Below are 16180 nucleotides of genomic sequence, written 5' to 3'. Positions count from 1 at the left end.
GAGTATTTCCATTTCTGACCCCACTTCCCCTTCTCACTCCCACCGAACAGTTTCTGCAGAGGAAATAGAGAGGTTGCACTAGTATTTAAGAAAATCAGAAGTCATTGGTTGATGTCCATTATTAGATAGGAGTGGACATGTCTCAGTACTCTTCTCATCACCATGGTGATTACTCATTTGGAGCTGAAACTGACAGAAATGTGGGAAGCACCAGATGGTAATTACAGAATGCAGTATAATATTTTGCCAGGTCTTTGTTAGGAAGAGGATATGTAGTGCATGGGAATGAAGACATCCTCTCCAGAGGGAACAGTACATCAGTATAATCAGAAATACAATTGTGGATGAAAAGTCAAAAGGAGCAGCAAAAAATGCACTCTACCCTCAACCACCAACATTGTTGAAATGCAGAGGCATTGTAGCTGTGTGGGTCCCAGGATATTAGAGAGGCAAAGTGGGTGAGGTAATATCCTTTATTGGACCAACTTCTGTTGGTTTGTCATATGACTACAGGAGTGTTCAATGGGCCACTGCACTTTGAATGGTTCCCATAGTCTGTGCTAAGTACTTACGCTAATGCTTATATTTATGCTGTTTAACCTTATATTTACCTGAGTACCTTTCCCAGATCTGTGGAAGAGTTCTGTGTAACTCAAAAGCTTCTCTTTCACCAGCAGAAGCTGGTCCAATAAACAATATTGTCTCACCCATCTTGTCTCTCTAACATTGTTTAGAGGAAGAGTAAAACTAGGCATGCTACCTCCAGCTAACGTGGAGCAAATCTGGAGAAGTATTGACAACTCCCTGATGGCCAAGGGAAGAAATTCCTCCTCCTAGAGCAGTGGTCACCAACTGGTAGATCGCAATCACTGAGACTGAGAGAGACTGTCAGAGGCTCCACGATTGACAAGTCGATCACGATAAGGTTGCCAACCCTCCTGCAGCCAAACGGGGAGATTGGCCGCTAACAGTCCCGCAGAGCAGCGGGGCTAAGGCAGGCTCCCTGCCTGTCCTGGCCCTGTGCCGCTCTCGGAAGCAGCCAGCATGTCCAGCAGTGGCTCCTGGGGGTGGGGCAGGCGGCTCCGCCGCACGCTGCCCTCACCTGCAGGTACCACCCCCGAAGCTCCCATTGGCTGAGGTTCCCCGTTCCCAGCCAATGGGAGTTTCAGGGGTGGTGCCTGTAGGTGAGAGCAGCATGTGGCGCCATCTGCCCCTCTCCCCACCCCAGGAGCTGCTGCCGAGCATACCGGCCGCTTCTGGGAGCGGCGTGGAGCCAGGGCACGCAGGGAGCCTGTCTTAGCCCCCTGCGCTGCTGCCGCCTGGGAGCTGCCTGAGGTAAGCAGCGCCCAGCTGCAGCCCACACCCTGAACCTCTCCTGCACCCCAGCCCTGAACCCCCTTCTGCACCCCAACCCCCTCCCAGAGCCTATACCCTGCACCCCAACCTGCTGCCTGAGCCTCCTCCCGGAGCCAGCACCCTACACTCCATCCTGCACCCTAACCCCCTGCCCCCCGTCCTGCCCCCCACCCTCCTGCCCCGGGCTCAGCCTGGAGCCCCTTGCAGATTCTACACCTCCTTGCGCACCCCAATCCTGTCCCAGCCCAGGCAAAGCAAGCGATGGAGGGAGGGGGAATGGAATGAGTGGGGCGGGGCCTCGGAGAAGGGGCAGGGCAAGGGTGTTTGTGTGGTTAATGTTGTTTCTACATTTTCTTTGAAGTAGATCCTGGGTTGTACTTGAACTTCAAAAAGTGATCTTGTGCTTTAAAAGGTTGGAGACTACAATCTTTACCCATTACTGATATAAATACAAGTGCTCAGAGTTCTTGTACATACAAGTAAAGATAAAATCCCAGTATCCTGGAAATTTGCTTTCTGCTTAAATCCCTCTGTGTTTTCACATAGCTATGGTACTCTGTGCACTGCTTTGTATGTGCTTAAAATATCCTCTTACTGAGTGGGGGGTGTGTGTGTGTGTGTGTGTGTGTGTGTGTGTGTGTGCCTCATGTCATCCCAGTAAAGGATACACACCTTAAAAATGTTTTGGTGACAAATAAAAAGCTGGACAGTGGCAATATAACAACCTTTTATATTTTTACAATTATTTTCAATCTTGACATTCACGGTTTTATAATATCATCTTTATATCTTCCGTTTTTTAAAGGAAAATCATTTTAACTATTGCAATTTCAAAGTTGTAACTTCATCTGAGTTGCTATCAGCTTTGATGCAGGAATTACTGGATAGAATTCTATGGCCTGTGTTAGACAGGAAGTCAGAGTAGATTTCATTCATATGTTTTAAGGCTATGATAAAGACTCATTGCAATGCGAGCTGGAATGGCCAGAGTAGTAATATCAAAGAAGAAACTTATTGGAAAGCTACACCTAATGCTGGATCAGAAGAAGAAAAACAGTTCTGACTAAATATGAAGTGTTAGTTTTCAGTGTTTTGTCTTTGCACAGCAGTGGCACTGATATAACAAATCAGTTAAACTGGTGCACCTTTTGTGTATAAATTCTTATGGGTTTAAAACCGGTCACTGGTCTTTAGCTCAGTGCAAATTTAGTGCAAGCTAATGAGCTATAAACCAGGATTAAACAGTGATGAACAACTTTTTGTGTGTTACACTCTTAACTAAATCAATATATAATAAAACCCTTAGTTAAATAGGTATGACTGTGGGTAGACCAGGCCTTAAAGACCACGGCCCAGATTGTCATCTAGTGTAAATGGAGCTAGGCATATTTATACGAGCTGAGGATCTGGCCTATCAGTTGCAAACTCTAGATTTTCAAGTGTAAAATTTGCTTATTGGTTATGTAGAGATGGCACATGAAAGAAGTATCCCTCGGGTGCATTAAATGGGTTATCTTTCACTGCAGAGAGTAGATATGGGGGAAGGGGGGGAAATGCCCAAAAGTGAGGGGCTTCTTAGCTTATAAAAGTCCCAATGATTTACCATTCAGCAGCTTAAGCAACTATAGTGGGTCAGAGTTAAAGACCTCCCTATTCCTGCTACTGAGCAGTTGCTCACGAGTTCCATTGAAGCAAATGGGGATTATTGATGAGAAGAACCACTCACCAAGGGGAGTGTGCGAGGGGCCCTGTGTATTGGGTCACGTCTTTTTGTCCACATAACTTTTGAATATTTTCAGTCCCTTGTCCTCTGAGCTTATTCAGCTCAAGATACCTTATGAATGGGAGAAATTACTGGCGTGACTATAATTAGGAAAATGTACACATTAAAAGATACTGTGGATCTTTACTTCCTGAATACTTTCGGAGGCCAGTAGAAAGCACTACCAGTTGCCCTACATTAGTGAGTTGGCTTCTTTCAAACGCCATGAAGGGTAGAAAGAGCTCCTCTACAGTATTTCTGCCATGAGATACTGCAGTAGTTACACATGTGAACTTGAACACTGTTCCAGTGAGATTTTTCCATGTAGTAAGCGCAGCAGACATGTATGCTAGAGATGATCAGTGTGAAAGTTAAGAGATGAGTGTGTAATATCAACAGGCAGTATGTCTTCTGGGCAGGCAGCACAGGGGGGTGGGTGGGTGGGGGGGGAAATTCATGAATAGGACATGCTTGTGAAAAGAAGATCCCTCCAAGGTCAGAGGATTACCATGTACTGCCACCTGCCCAGCAATAATTACTCGGAAGTCATATTACTTAAGTTGCTTTAAAATTAAACCACGTAAAGCGCTGGAGGATACAAGTCACTATCAACAGGAAGACTGGGCCAATGACTTAATAGGCCATCCCCAGCTCTAACGTCTATCGCTGTGGAACACTTTCATCTTGCCCAATAAAGATCCAAAATTCCTACCAGATCCACTAATGCTACTTCACTGAAGCCCAAAGGAGCTGCATAGATATACCAAGGACGGAATTGGTCACTAAGGGACAAGTATAGCCTCAGAAATGACCCATCCTTGCTGATGGGGGGGGGGGGGGGGGGCAGTGAGGGCAGCTGGCTTCAGCAGTGTTACTGAGCATGCTCAGCACAAACTAAGCAGTAAATCTGGGGGGGTTATGTGACCCTGCATAGCCCACTGACCCTGCATTGCCTCTGTATAGCCTTGAGTCTCCAATGGATGAATTGAAAGTATGAATCCAAGTATTGGATCCCTAACGTTTCCAAATCTCTAAAGACGGGGGGGGGGGGGGGGTGGAGAAATGAACTTGGCTATGTTGGCTTGTTTCTCATTTTCAGTCCCCTTGTAAACAGACTCACTTGAGCTATTTTAAACAAGTTCAAATCCAGCTGCCAAGTCAGGGAACTTGCCAGTGTGAGGACATGAAAGCTTGTGGCATTGAATGCATCCCTCCATAATGGTAATGGATGGTAATTCTTTCCAAAGGATGGTAAACAAATAGTTGTAGGGGGATTTTAAAGTGCTTGGAGTCTTTAGAGGGCCCAAGGGCAACTCTTCTCTAGTCAAATGTATTTCATTTATACAAGGCAAACTACTATGGTAGAATCACACAGGTTGGAAGTTATTTACTTAGAAGTAAATCACTCTCATTTACAAAATAGTATATTAGCATGTGTAGTCATGCAACTGGCTGATGAAAAAACACAGAATGGCTGTGGTCTATTTCCTCCTGATTCACAATTATAAAAGTTCACTGAAAGAACTCTCTAGGAATAAAGCAGAAATGTCCATTGGCTAAAAGTATAAGTCTCGTCTTCTATCCTGAGACTGGATACCTGAAAAATACAGCAATATGAAAGTAGTCAGTACAGCATGAGCATACATAAATTCTTAAAATGTTTTAAAGAAATTTTCTTTTTTTGGCACCTGGTGGTCATTTCATTGGGGCTATTTTTAGTTCTGAGATAAATCACATCACTGAAAGTATAAAGAAGCCATGTGACCAGAGCAACCTCCCAAATGTGGGACAACGACCTAAGGTGAGATACAGGCAATAATAGTGGAAGCCTGAAGGATCTGGGGATTATTGCTCTGCTAGCACTAACATTGTAACTGCTGCTGCAGGGTGTGGTGTTTCTAACCTCTCTACTAAAACAAGGAGATCAAACTAGAGTTGTGTAGGATGAAAGTAAATCTACCCTAGAGGTAGACAGTTGAGAAACACAGCTAGGAAGTGTCCCGACTAGCATAGCAAACCACCGTCTCCGTAAAGAAACATGACTATTCTTAGAAGTATGTAACACACCTGGAACTACACCTTGTTGAAGATTACAAGAGCTCATTCCAATTTCATTTACACTGTTTTAATGTAACTGCTGGTTCCATTACCTACCTGAACTGGCAAGAGTGATGCTGGGGTTTCCTGGGTTTTGATAGGAGCTGGCTTTCCTTTCTTAATTTTAAGGGGAAAAAACATGATAAGCTGGAGTGGTACAACACTAAAAGTAGTTCTTATGTGAAACATTGTGCTTTTGCAACCCAGCTTTTGGCACAGGTGTTGCAGGACCATTGCACAGCGTTCTGTGCTTTTAGAAATGTAAATATCAGCAGTTCCATACAAAAGTCCCTAGTGCATTGAGAAGTATCCTCTCTTGGTTAGAGCCAAGAACTAGACGTCAGAATTCCTGGGGCCTGATTATAGACTGCAAGGGGAGTAGCTGTAATGACTGTGTGAACTTGAGCAAGTAACTTAATTTTTCTGTGGTGTAGATTGCCCATCTGCACAGTGATATATGTCACAGGGCTGTTAGAGTTTTTCAAACATATTAAAGCCTCCTGAGATCCTCAAAGGGAAGACAGTAGTTGGAGAATGGCAACCGTTTTTTCTCCCCAACAGTTTTTCCCTGACAATTTGAATTTTTTAAAGTTTCAACCATCTCTGGTGTTAGCAGTATTGCTTCTCTGTCCTGGCCCTATGCTCACTCACCCAGCCTTCATGAAATGCTTCCTGCTAGTGTAAGAGTGAGTTCCATATGCTTTAATACCCAGACCCACATTGCCAGGCCTTGATTAGAATCCTATAAATCCGGAGCGCATCTTTAATATAGTAAGAACATCACTTAGTATTTGCAAATATTAACAATGGCAAATATTACACCCTGCAAGGAGAAATCTAGGAAATACATGTGCAATGTAAACACAAAGCTAAATCCATCTATTAAGGGACCTAAAGCAAAAAATCTGTTGCAGAAATACACACTGCGTTTTCCATATGGGGTCTGAGAACAAAGACACACTCTGCAGTCTGACTTGAGAATCTCATCTCTCCTTTCCAGCTCCACTAATGTTAGTAATGATGGAAGCCCTTGCAGAGATGGGATGGCAGCCTGTCCAGGCAGACAGGAAGCTGAGTGTTCACCAGTTTATATTCATGGCTGGATATTTTTAAAAACACCCCCTACTCTAAATTGCTTTGTTAATATATCATTGGCCCTTCCTGCTATGGACATTCCGCTGTCTGGCCCATAGCAGATGTGCTACACATTCCCCAGTGTCTCTTTAAGGAGTTTTAAAAACCATTTTCTTGTGAAATTAATGGGGAGAAGGAGCCAGATTGACAGCCCTGCTTAGAGAAGTCCTGTATTAACCCAGAGAACAGCGATAGCATAGGCAGCAGCAGTGCCAGCATCCCCACCAGTGTGTCCAACCTAGCCTGGAGGGACATTGAGGGGAGAGCTTTAATGTCCACATCTGTTCAGTCCTAGGTGGGTCTGAGACTAATAATGGTGCCAATTAGTCCCAACTGCAGTGGCTGACTTTGTGATGTGGGCGCCAGGGAAATGGACTAAACTCCTCTCTCACGGGTCCCTGAATGGTGTAAATTTTGGTCACTAAGCTCTTTAGGGCAGGGATCATCTTTTTGTTCGGTGACTGGTGCCTATCCGAATGGGATCACCTATGGGTGCAACCATGTTACAAATAACTAACTACCAGATTTCCCTGGTGACCGAGTTTGTCTGAAGCTGTTCTGTCATACGTTTCTGGCCCCCATCACCATAGTATTGGAGCGCCTTGCAGTCTTTAATGTATTTATCCTCATGTCCGCTCTGGGAGCATAGCAGTGCTATCAACCCCATTTTACAGATCGCTTCCCTGTCCCTCTGTTCCCTAACTGATTTGTCCAAGGTCACACAGAAAGGCTGTGGCAGAGCAGGGACTTGAACCCAGGTCTTCCAAATCCTAGCGTCTTAACCCCTGGACTACTTTAACCCCTTTTGGAAAGGAACAGGGATAGCCATAGCGTGAATTACACCCTGTCTATAGAGTCTACTGAACATCATGTTAAATATTTATTCAGTAGTGTTTGAAGTGAATATTAGTGCCGTTTCCTGGGTCTGGCTGGGAGACGAGCATGGCTCAAGGACCAGCCTTTTACCCCAATTATTGTTGTAATGGGGAGAGGGAAAAAACTCTTAGGCACATGGACATTCTTTTTTTATGGGCGCTGTGGTTTGTTACTATATACGGGGTATAATTAATGCCTACACCATAGTCAGATTGCTCAAATAGTATCTAAACATTCCACTCCATTTATAGCCATACTCGGAGCTTCCAGCATACACCCAGCTGTTTGTTACCCACTTTGAGATCTACTGGTGAAAAGTGATATATAAGAGCTAGGGGCGCTCAATTATTTATGTGTGTTCTGAATATATTGTAGCTCACTTACATATTCGGTATCGCCTCAACATAACAGAGGGGAAAGAGCTGTGCAAGAAACTATAGAGGAAACAATTATGGTGCTACACTATGCAGCCAACACACAATTCCCAAGTACTACAGTGCATATCATTGATGCTCTGTTGAAAATACTTCCAGCCAAGGGCTCTGAATTGTTAACTTATGACCTTGTCTCGTGTATCATTTTAGCTTGCTATAAAAGGGACATTATTGGGGTGTGATATTGATTGTGTATTGCTTATTGTGCTAAACATAAGGGGGCAAGTCGGAGAACACAAGTAATTGGGTTATTAGGCTTTGCTATGGTTAAAGGCTGATTTTATTAGTATGAGACTTTGTAGAAGTAGTTATGCTAAAGGCTGAGTTTTAGTTAGAAGTTAGCAGGCCCAAGAAGTTAAGCCTAGGTCATTAATTCTGCACTCTTATTCAGAGAGAGAGAGATAAGTGACCACAATGGTACAATACATCACAGAATTATAAAAGTAATTCTGCAATAAGGGAGTTCTGGCAATTAGTAACAAGGCAGTTAGACTGCATTAATGCATAGGAATTAAGAAAAGATGTTTATTAATGATTAAAAGCATAATTTACAGAGATCCAGAATGCCACATATGAATAAGAGACTGGTATTAATCTTGTTATGGTCCGATCCATCACATAAAGATTGGGTATAAAAGTCTAGTCCAGTCTTGTTCCCTGGTTTTTGGCTTCCTGGACTGGTGTCAACTAACGCGAGGCCTTCAGGAGTGCTCTGCTCACTGTGTATGCATCTCTATCTGTAAGTGTTGTAAGTATGCTATCATATCTTATGGCTTAAAAGTAGTTGCTATGTATAAGGCTCTCTGCTGTTTGGTTATATTGATGAGTAGAATTATGTGGTTTCTATGTAAAGGGTCAACTGAATATGTATATCTCGCTTGCAAATCAAGTCAGTCCTGTAATGAGAGAGAAACTTCTGTATAGCCCACTTTTTTGAAAGAACCTGTGAAAATCAGTAAGTGTGGGATAGGTTTATAGTTTCATTATTTGATCAGGCTACAGCATAAACTGGATTGAAGAGGAGCTAGACGGAATGAGTCTGCTTTTACCACCTTCAGGCATAGATTTTTATTTTTCATTTACAAGGGCAAATCACAGTAAAAGGAATAGTAAATATTTTCTTACCTCCCCCAGGAGTTAAACTTTGACTCATATTTTGTAACCTAGCTGATCCAGTAATACAGGCTGAGCTAGCGGTTTGCTTCACAATAGATTCCTGGCTAGATGCTGGGCACCTTTCCTGTTGCAGAAAATCAAGAAGAGAACCATATTTCCCATCAGACATTGGTCCCTGCACCATCTGAGGGTCAGGCAAGGAGCGAGGATATCCTGAATCAGTAAGACTTGGATTAGCTATCGAAGGGAAGTGCCACAAATCTGCAGGCTGAATAGGAGGATTCCGCAAAACTGATGCCTGATGGTGGTCTGTAGCAGCAGCCGACAAATTCAGATCAGAATTTGATGTGTTTGTAGCAGGAGATGATTGATATGACTTGGTCCAATGAGAAGAGAAATTCCACTGATGGGGAGACATGTGGCTATCTAGTTTTAAAGAAAAGAGTGTTTGAAGCGTTATTGAAGTTCTTATTTACTGTTCCAAGACAAATTCCAACTGACTTTTATGGGAATTTTACCTAAGTAAAGGCTGCAAAATTTCATCCAGATTACATAAAAGGAAACTTACAATAGTTGACTTATTTACTACAATACTAGTTTTAAAAAAACAAATCTACACTAAAATAGACTAGCCTAGAAAGTCACTACCACCTCTAACTGTGAACGTGAAACATCTCAGGCATTTTTTCTGAAGGGTGGGTGGCATAGGGTTCCTCAATGTCTGAAATTTTTTGTCTTAAATCCTGCAGCAGCTCTGATTAACTGCCTTCTGTACCTGACCACCTCCTGGGGAAGAGAAGGCAATCAGAGGAGGTTTCCCTGCAGACAGGGCAGAAATTTGGGTGGAGGACTGGAGCTTCTCGTGTCATGGCAAGATAGACTCTCTTCAGTTTAATTTTAAAAAATGATCTAAAATGATGTAATACATCGGAGACAGGTGGAGACTTTCTTCATAAAGTAGGGCCCTGATCCTGCACTTGGACCCATGCAGAGATTCACTAGGGATCCACACAGGCGGGCCCAATGGCTTACCCATGAAATCCTAGGTACAAGCTCAGGGCTTTGAAAGAATGATTTCACTCTTGATCAGAATTTGGACTCCTTTGTGAAAGTGGGGTTACATAGAAGTAAATGTGATAATTTGGTCCTCAGTGTCTAAATGTCCCAGCAAAACTCTCTAGCGAGTTAAACAGCAGCATTGCATTGAAACACACACTGATGGAAAACTGCTCACCATTCTTCAGGGTAACATCCTCACTCTTGTGCTTTGTGCTCAGATCTTGTGGGTTCTTGGCATTGCTTAACGCTCTAGAAAAGTGTTCATCTATCACACTGTTAAGGTCCCCTTGAAAGTAAGTAAATACAACACTCTGAGACCCCCATTCTGTTTTCACAGGCTGTTTGCTTTTACTCAGTGTTGGAGAGTTTTTCCTTTCTGCTTCCATCTTCAGTAACTAGCAGTGCCTATGAACAAAAACAAGAAGGACTTTTGAACCAAAGTTGTATTGCCAATGTTGGGTTTGATCATCTCCCCACTGAAGCTAGTAGGACTTGAAGGACCGCTTTCAGCAGAAGCGGGGGCAGATCCTGTATCTGGGCTCCTGCTTGCTGCACTCTCCCTTTTCCCACCAATTTGCACAAGGACCTACAAACCCTGTGTGTATATGGTTGCTAGCTCAGATTCGATGGGTGCACATGGATATCTGTACAGGGCTGCCAATAAAAGAGCTTAATGATGCCAACTGGCCAGGTTGGTCTTTGCAGTAAGATTTATAATCCATAGGTGCAAAGGGTGGTATGAGGATGGATAAATTTATCTCTGCTACATAGTTTCTGTGCATGTGTAGGATCAATGGCTGGAGCTCCCAAATAAGGCAGAAAGAAAGGGTGGGGTCGGAGGGAACCAGTGACATGAGCTGTTCACTCACTAAGCAGTCCTCTTTTGGAAGGCACTGTGCCTAGACTCCATGTGTCCTGCCTGGTATTATCCAAGTCACAAAATGGGAGCCTGATGGTCCATGGGCATTAGCTCTAGGAAGGAATGGTGTCCATCTGGCCAAACTGGCAAAAATAGTATTAAGATGGTCTTAGCCAGCAACCACTGTGCCCGTCTCTCAGGTAGTGTACTCTATGCTGTGCCACAGAATCATTACAGAAGTTACTCGACTGTTACACTTAATGTTGTTAAATTAATATTTATCCTGAGGATCAAAGATGCACTTCAGGGATCCTCAACACACTCCAATGTTTGTTTAAAATAGCACTTTCAAACTTATATAGTAAAAATATTGCTTGCACACAAGCACATAGATGGATGCAAGGTAATAGCTATGCCATACTAGCGTCAGAAGCATTTGCAGAAGCCCTAGATTTATGACCACGTGTCTATATTCTCCGAACAGCTGCAAGTTAAATTTGTTTGCTTGGCGCACTCTACTCATTTTCTATCATTTAAAACCAGTGCTGGCAAGTGCCTGCTTGGCATCAGCTATTGTTCTCTAGTACCTCTGGACCGACAGTAGTACAGGAGCTATTCTTTGTAACCTCTGTAGGAGATGGCATGGTCTAGTGTTTAGTATGGGAACCTGGGAATCAGAACTACGGGGGTCCCATTATTGTCTGGTGCATGCAATGCACATACAATTCCCAGAGAGGTCAATGGGAGTGGCATAGATGCAATAATTGAGCTCAAAAGTTCTATGCTATCTGGAACTTCAGCCATGCCCATGCCACAAATTCAAAAATGTCAGACAAACAAACAAACAAACAAAAAAACATAATTGGCCCCCAAATTGAGAGACTTAAATTTTTGTGTCTTAACTCCTACACCAGTCCTGGTTGGCTACTCTTCCCCAGAAGGTGGGCAGGTACGGAAAGCAACTAATCAGAAGAGGTTTTCCCTCCAGGCAGGGCTGAAGCTTCTCACAGTCGTGGCAAGACAACTTCCAGTCCCAGCTGAAATCACAAGGGTTGGCAATATTGACTTACTGTGTGACCTTGGAGCAAGTCACTTCAACTCTCTGAGCTTCATTTATTCCATTAATAAAATGGGAGACCACCTTCTCCTAGCTCAGAGCTAGTCAGCAAATGGAATTTCTGTCCCCCAGGAAATTCAGACATTCTGAAATTTATTTTCATCCCAAATCAGGACAAAGTCAAATCTTGAAATATTCCACAAAAGAAATTCTAAAATCATGTGATTTAGAAACATCAAAATGACCTTGTCAAAACACTTTAGCCAATAAGGTTGAAACTTTATAAAATGAAGTTTAAAAAGTTAATTTTTTAAAATCAAAATGAAATGTCTAAATTAAATACTCCACTTTGAATTTTTCCCTCAAAGGTTGTCAGAGTTAACACATTGAATCTAACAGCATTTTGCAATGAAAGTGGTGGTGAATTTTTTTGAACCAACTCTGTTCTGAGGTATTAAGGTTGATTCACTAATGTCTGGGAAATGCTTTGAGATCCTTTAAGGAACAGATCTCAAAGAATGGCTCTGGCTCCAGAGTCTTGCTACCGTCAACATGTTATATCAGAGAGGGAAAGGAAAACCCTGCACCATGTTCTCTTATGACACTTACTCCAATGGAGCTTAGAAACGCAGTTCCTTACACATTCAGGTTAGACTATCAGGTGACAAACCAAACACAAACAGATGATGCTCTATATATTTTAATTTATATTTCATTTGCCGGGGGGTGGAAACAAGCCTTGGCCCAGCTCAGATATTCAAGTCAGGGAATTCCCGAAGACTTTCAAATCCTGACTCAGGATTAAATCACATCTTGCCACACACAAATGACTGCCCCTATCTATATAAGCCTTTCCCTGTCCAAGACAGGCTATTTTAACTATGTATAAATTGCCATATGAGAAATCCTTTGATTGCCATATAGTGGACTTTCCAAGGCACTGCTAGGAGTGCATTTATTCATACTAGGCACACTGAGACCAGCATTGCCCTAACTCATTTTAAACAAATCTTTTGCTGGATAGGTGTAAGCACTGATGACATTTGCCATCAGTTTAAATGTGAATCATTAGCAAAGAGACTGTATTTTGGAAAGTGATGCTGAAGAGACTTGGAGTCTGGTGGATAACCAACTCAACTTGAGCTCCCAGTATGATGCTGCAGTTAAGAAAGCTAAGATCTATGGATGCATAAGCAGAGGAATATACAGTGGCAGTAGGGAGATGTTATTACCTCTCTCTACAGCATAGGTGCAATCTTTAGCAGAATAGTGTGTCCAATTCTGGTGCCCACACTTAAGTATATTGACAAATTGGAAAGGGTTTAGAAAAGCTTCAATAATGAGGTCTGGAAAACCTGCCTTACTGTGAGAGACTAAAGCAGCTCAGTATTTATCTTATCCAGGAGAAAGTTGAAGAGGTGACTTGATCACAGTCTTTACATACCTATGTGTGAATTAAATTTCTGATCCTAGCACTTCTGATCTTTACCTCTAGCAGAAAATCGTAATGAAATCAAATGGCTGGAAGTTAAAGGTAGACATATGCAGACTAAAAATTAGGTGCAATAAAAAAAAATTTGAGACCATCTTATATTTATACACATTTCCTAGTACAAAGGGGTCCTGCTTCATGATTGGGGCCTCTAGTGCTATCACAAAAATTAATAAATGGAAGGTTCATGCCTCGAAGAGCTTGGACTCCAATAACACCAGAAAAGCACACTAATTCCTACTTGATTTTCCACTGTCATTGTTCATATTCTGCACCAAACAGCACAGCTGATTTACCTTAGTGAAGAAATAGTGGCTTTTACTTTGCCTTGATTTGGGAAATCTCAGGCCTACAGCCAGCTGCATCATGTAAATTCTAGTATGAATCATTAAGTGGGTCTCTCTCCATCTGAGTCCAAAGGTGATTTTTTCAGGCTAGTGGAAGGGAACATGCTCAGGGTCACTTGTTGCCAGAGCACTTGCAGGGATCAAATCTATCCCATGCCTCACTTTTAGAGGGATGGCAAGCACGCTGTGATTGGACTCTCCCTAATGAATGCTCCTTTAAAAACACCTGTTCCAAGATGATTTCCTCCCTGTTATTTGTGATTACACGTTAAAAATTCATTAAGATTGTAAAGTCAAGCACTCAATTTCCAGGCCAAAGGACTACTTCTCTCATTACAAATCACTGATAATGTCCCTAGGTCGCCCTAGTTAACCATCCTCAATCTATTCATGACTTTAAATTGCATCCTGAGGCAGGCGTTTTTTTCCAGTATGAGTGCTCAGACCTCTTCAACTCCTCTCACTTAGTGAAAAGGGCTGCGTAGTTACAGCACTAGACAAGATACAACAAAGTACTACGAGAAAATAATCCGTATCTATCTAGTTTTCCATACCATGCTCATACCCATGGTATCGGTGCACCTAAAACCATGAAATATTGTTTGAAGCCAACTTGTGGCAATAGAATCACGGCTGAGGTCATTTCTATCTCTATCTACTCATTCCCTAGAATGAGCCATTTGGACAAGGTTTGGGTGATAGGGAGGTTGACAGTATAAAGGCAGGGCCAAGATTTGGGAGCCCTGTACGTATGTTAACCACCCCAACCTTAACTTCCCATTCCTCCATCTCCAGCAAGAAGACTACAAAGCGGTAGTATACATAGCTTCCAGGGCAAATGGTCACAGAGCTGGAAGCCACTCGTTTGCTTGCCTACCACAAACTACTGTCAAAATGTGTTTTAAGAGGAATGTATTGATTCAGGGTGGAAGAGTACAAACAGGGTAGGATTTAAGATTTTTTTCTAAACAACCTATTATTGAAATACAAGGACGACAGTGGCCAGTGCAGGTGCCCCAGAGGGAATGAACAGGTAATCATCAAGTGATCCATCCCATTGCCCATTCCCACCTTCTGGTCGTATAAAGTTCATTTGCTCTTTGAGAGCCAAGGTGTGTAGCTAGCAAGTCCCTGGGAATCCAAATGGTCAGAGTTGCTGCAGATGACAAGGCTCTGGGCTAGTTCTCAAACAGAGTGTCTCATGGAGCAATTGTCCTCTGTTCCCTGCTGCCCAGAGATCCAGAACTGCCTGGAAAAAAAAAATTTTCTCACTGTTTTTCCAAGCAGCATACAAACAGCTCAGTGAAAAAGTCTCACCCTTTTCCAATGTAAAAGTATTGATACCACAACAGGATTCTCTTACCTTATTTTACTGCCTTCAATTGAGCCACACTGGGAGACTATCCACACTCTGAACAGTCATGCTGTGGTATGCAGTGGCGTCTGTGATCCTTTCCCAGCATGGACGTGTGTGCTTTGCAGGAGAATGCAGGGAGTGTGCATGAACTCCCTAGCTGCTTTCTACCCCTCTAGCTGTGACTGAACTAGGCGTTTCCTTCAGCTTGTTACTAAGAATGCATGAAATGCACTCCAACAAGTCAACCAGGTTAGGAGGTTTCAGGAATGAGGAAAATAGGCTTTTAAAAATAGGATTTTGTTGACCATGTGTACACAATCAAGGAGACAATATCTACATTGAAGAACAGTTCCTAGTAAAAAAAAAAAAAAAAACGTGGCAAAGAACCACTGGGTACGTGACCAGGGTCAAAAATGTTTCCTTCCTACAAAAGGTCAGACATACCTGAAGTCACTTATATAGATTGTATTCAACATTGAAGAGGAAAGGTTGCTTAGATGCCACCCCCAGATGCCCTATTTTCCATTTTCCCTTTCTCCTTCCCCACCTTACATCCATCCCTCTGCTTTCTGGTCCCACTAAAGTGATGGCTATAGCCGTGTATGTGGGTACAACAAAAAACATCTGCTCAACAGAATACAATGGTTAGGTTGCTTGCTTGCTTGCTTAACTTAACTTTCTCTGTCCTAAACACTTTCTACCCTGTCATCTTGATGCGAGTTACCCAGCAGAAGCTGCAATTCTGGGTGGAATTCAGTTTGGTTTTAGTCTGCCTATCCATTTTCAGAAACTTTTATAGCACAAGAGAGAAAAAATAGAATGTATAGATTGTAAAGTAACCTTACCAGAGATACAAAGTCTGGCTCTAAAATATCAGTGTATATGTACACATGCATTAAAATTACTGTTTAACCACAATTTATAAATATTCATTCATGCGGTCTTAACAAAAAACAACTTACAAAACAAATCAAACGAGGAATTAGCCTAAATACATTCTTTCAAACACTGATCAGAGAAGCAAAGACTGGCTTGTTTATAAGTTTGTTTATTAAAAAGGTAGTATAAAACACGACCCCTTTAAGAAACAAAAAAAATTCAAGACAAATCAAGAGCTTCTTCGATTCTGTCACAGGGCTAGAAATTATAAGTATGAAGGAATATTTAAAAAAAATTTACTTTTCAGAATGAGAGAATTTTAAATGGTAAATTCAATTTAGCTCTAAGGGAAAGC

General features: G+C 42.4%; 1 protein-coding gene across 1 annotated transcript; it reads right to left on the bottom strand.

Annotated features, from left to right (window-relative positions):
• Positions 1–4674: 4674 nt before the first annotated feature.
• VGLL1 (vestigial like family member 1) lies at positions 4675–15293 on the bottom strand. Its single transcript, XM_065410905.1, has 5 exons — positions 14661–15293; positions 10010–10239; positions 8785–9201; positions 5273–5332; positions 4675–4715 (listed from the first exon to the last, which is right to left on the bottom strand). Exons 2-5 carry the CDS (start codon positions 10218–10220, stop codon positions 4675–4677), a joined length of 729 nt encoding a protein of 242 aa, XP_065266977.1. The 5' UTR covers positions 10221–10239; positions 14661–15293.
• Positions 15294–16180: the final 887 nt, after the last annotated feature.

This window comes from Emys orbicularis, chromosome 9 (assembly GCF_028017835.1).
Source record: "Emys orbicularis isolate rEmyOrb1 chromosome 9, rEmyOrb1.hap1, whole genome shotgun sequence".
Classification (NCBI taxonomy): Eukaryota; Metazoa; Chordata; order Testudines; family Emydidae; genus Emys; species Emys orbicularis.
The sequence above is the reverse complement of the archived record's forward strand: the minus strand, read 5'-3'. Positions and strand labels throughout refer to the sequence as shown.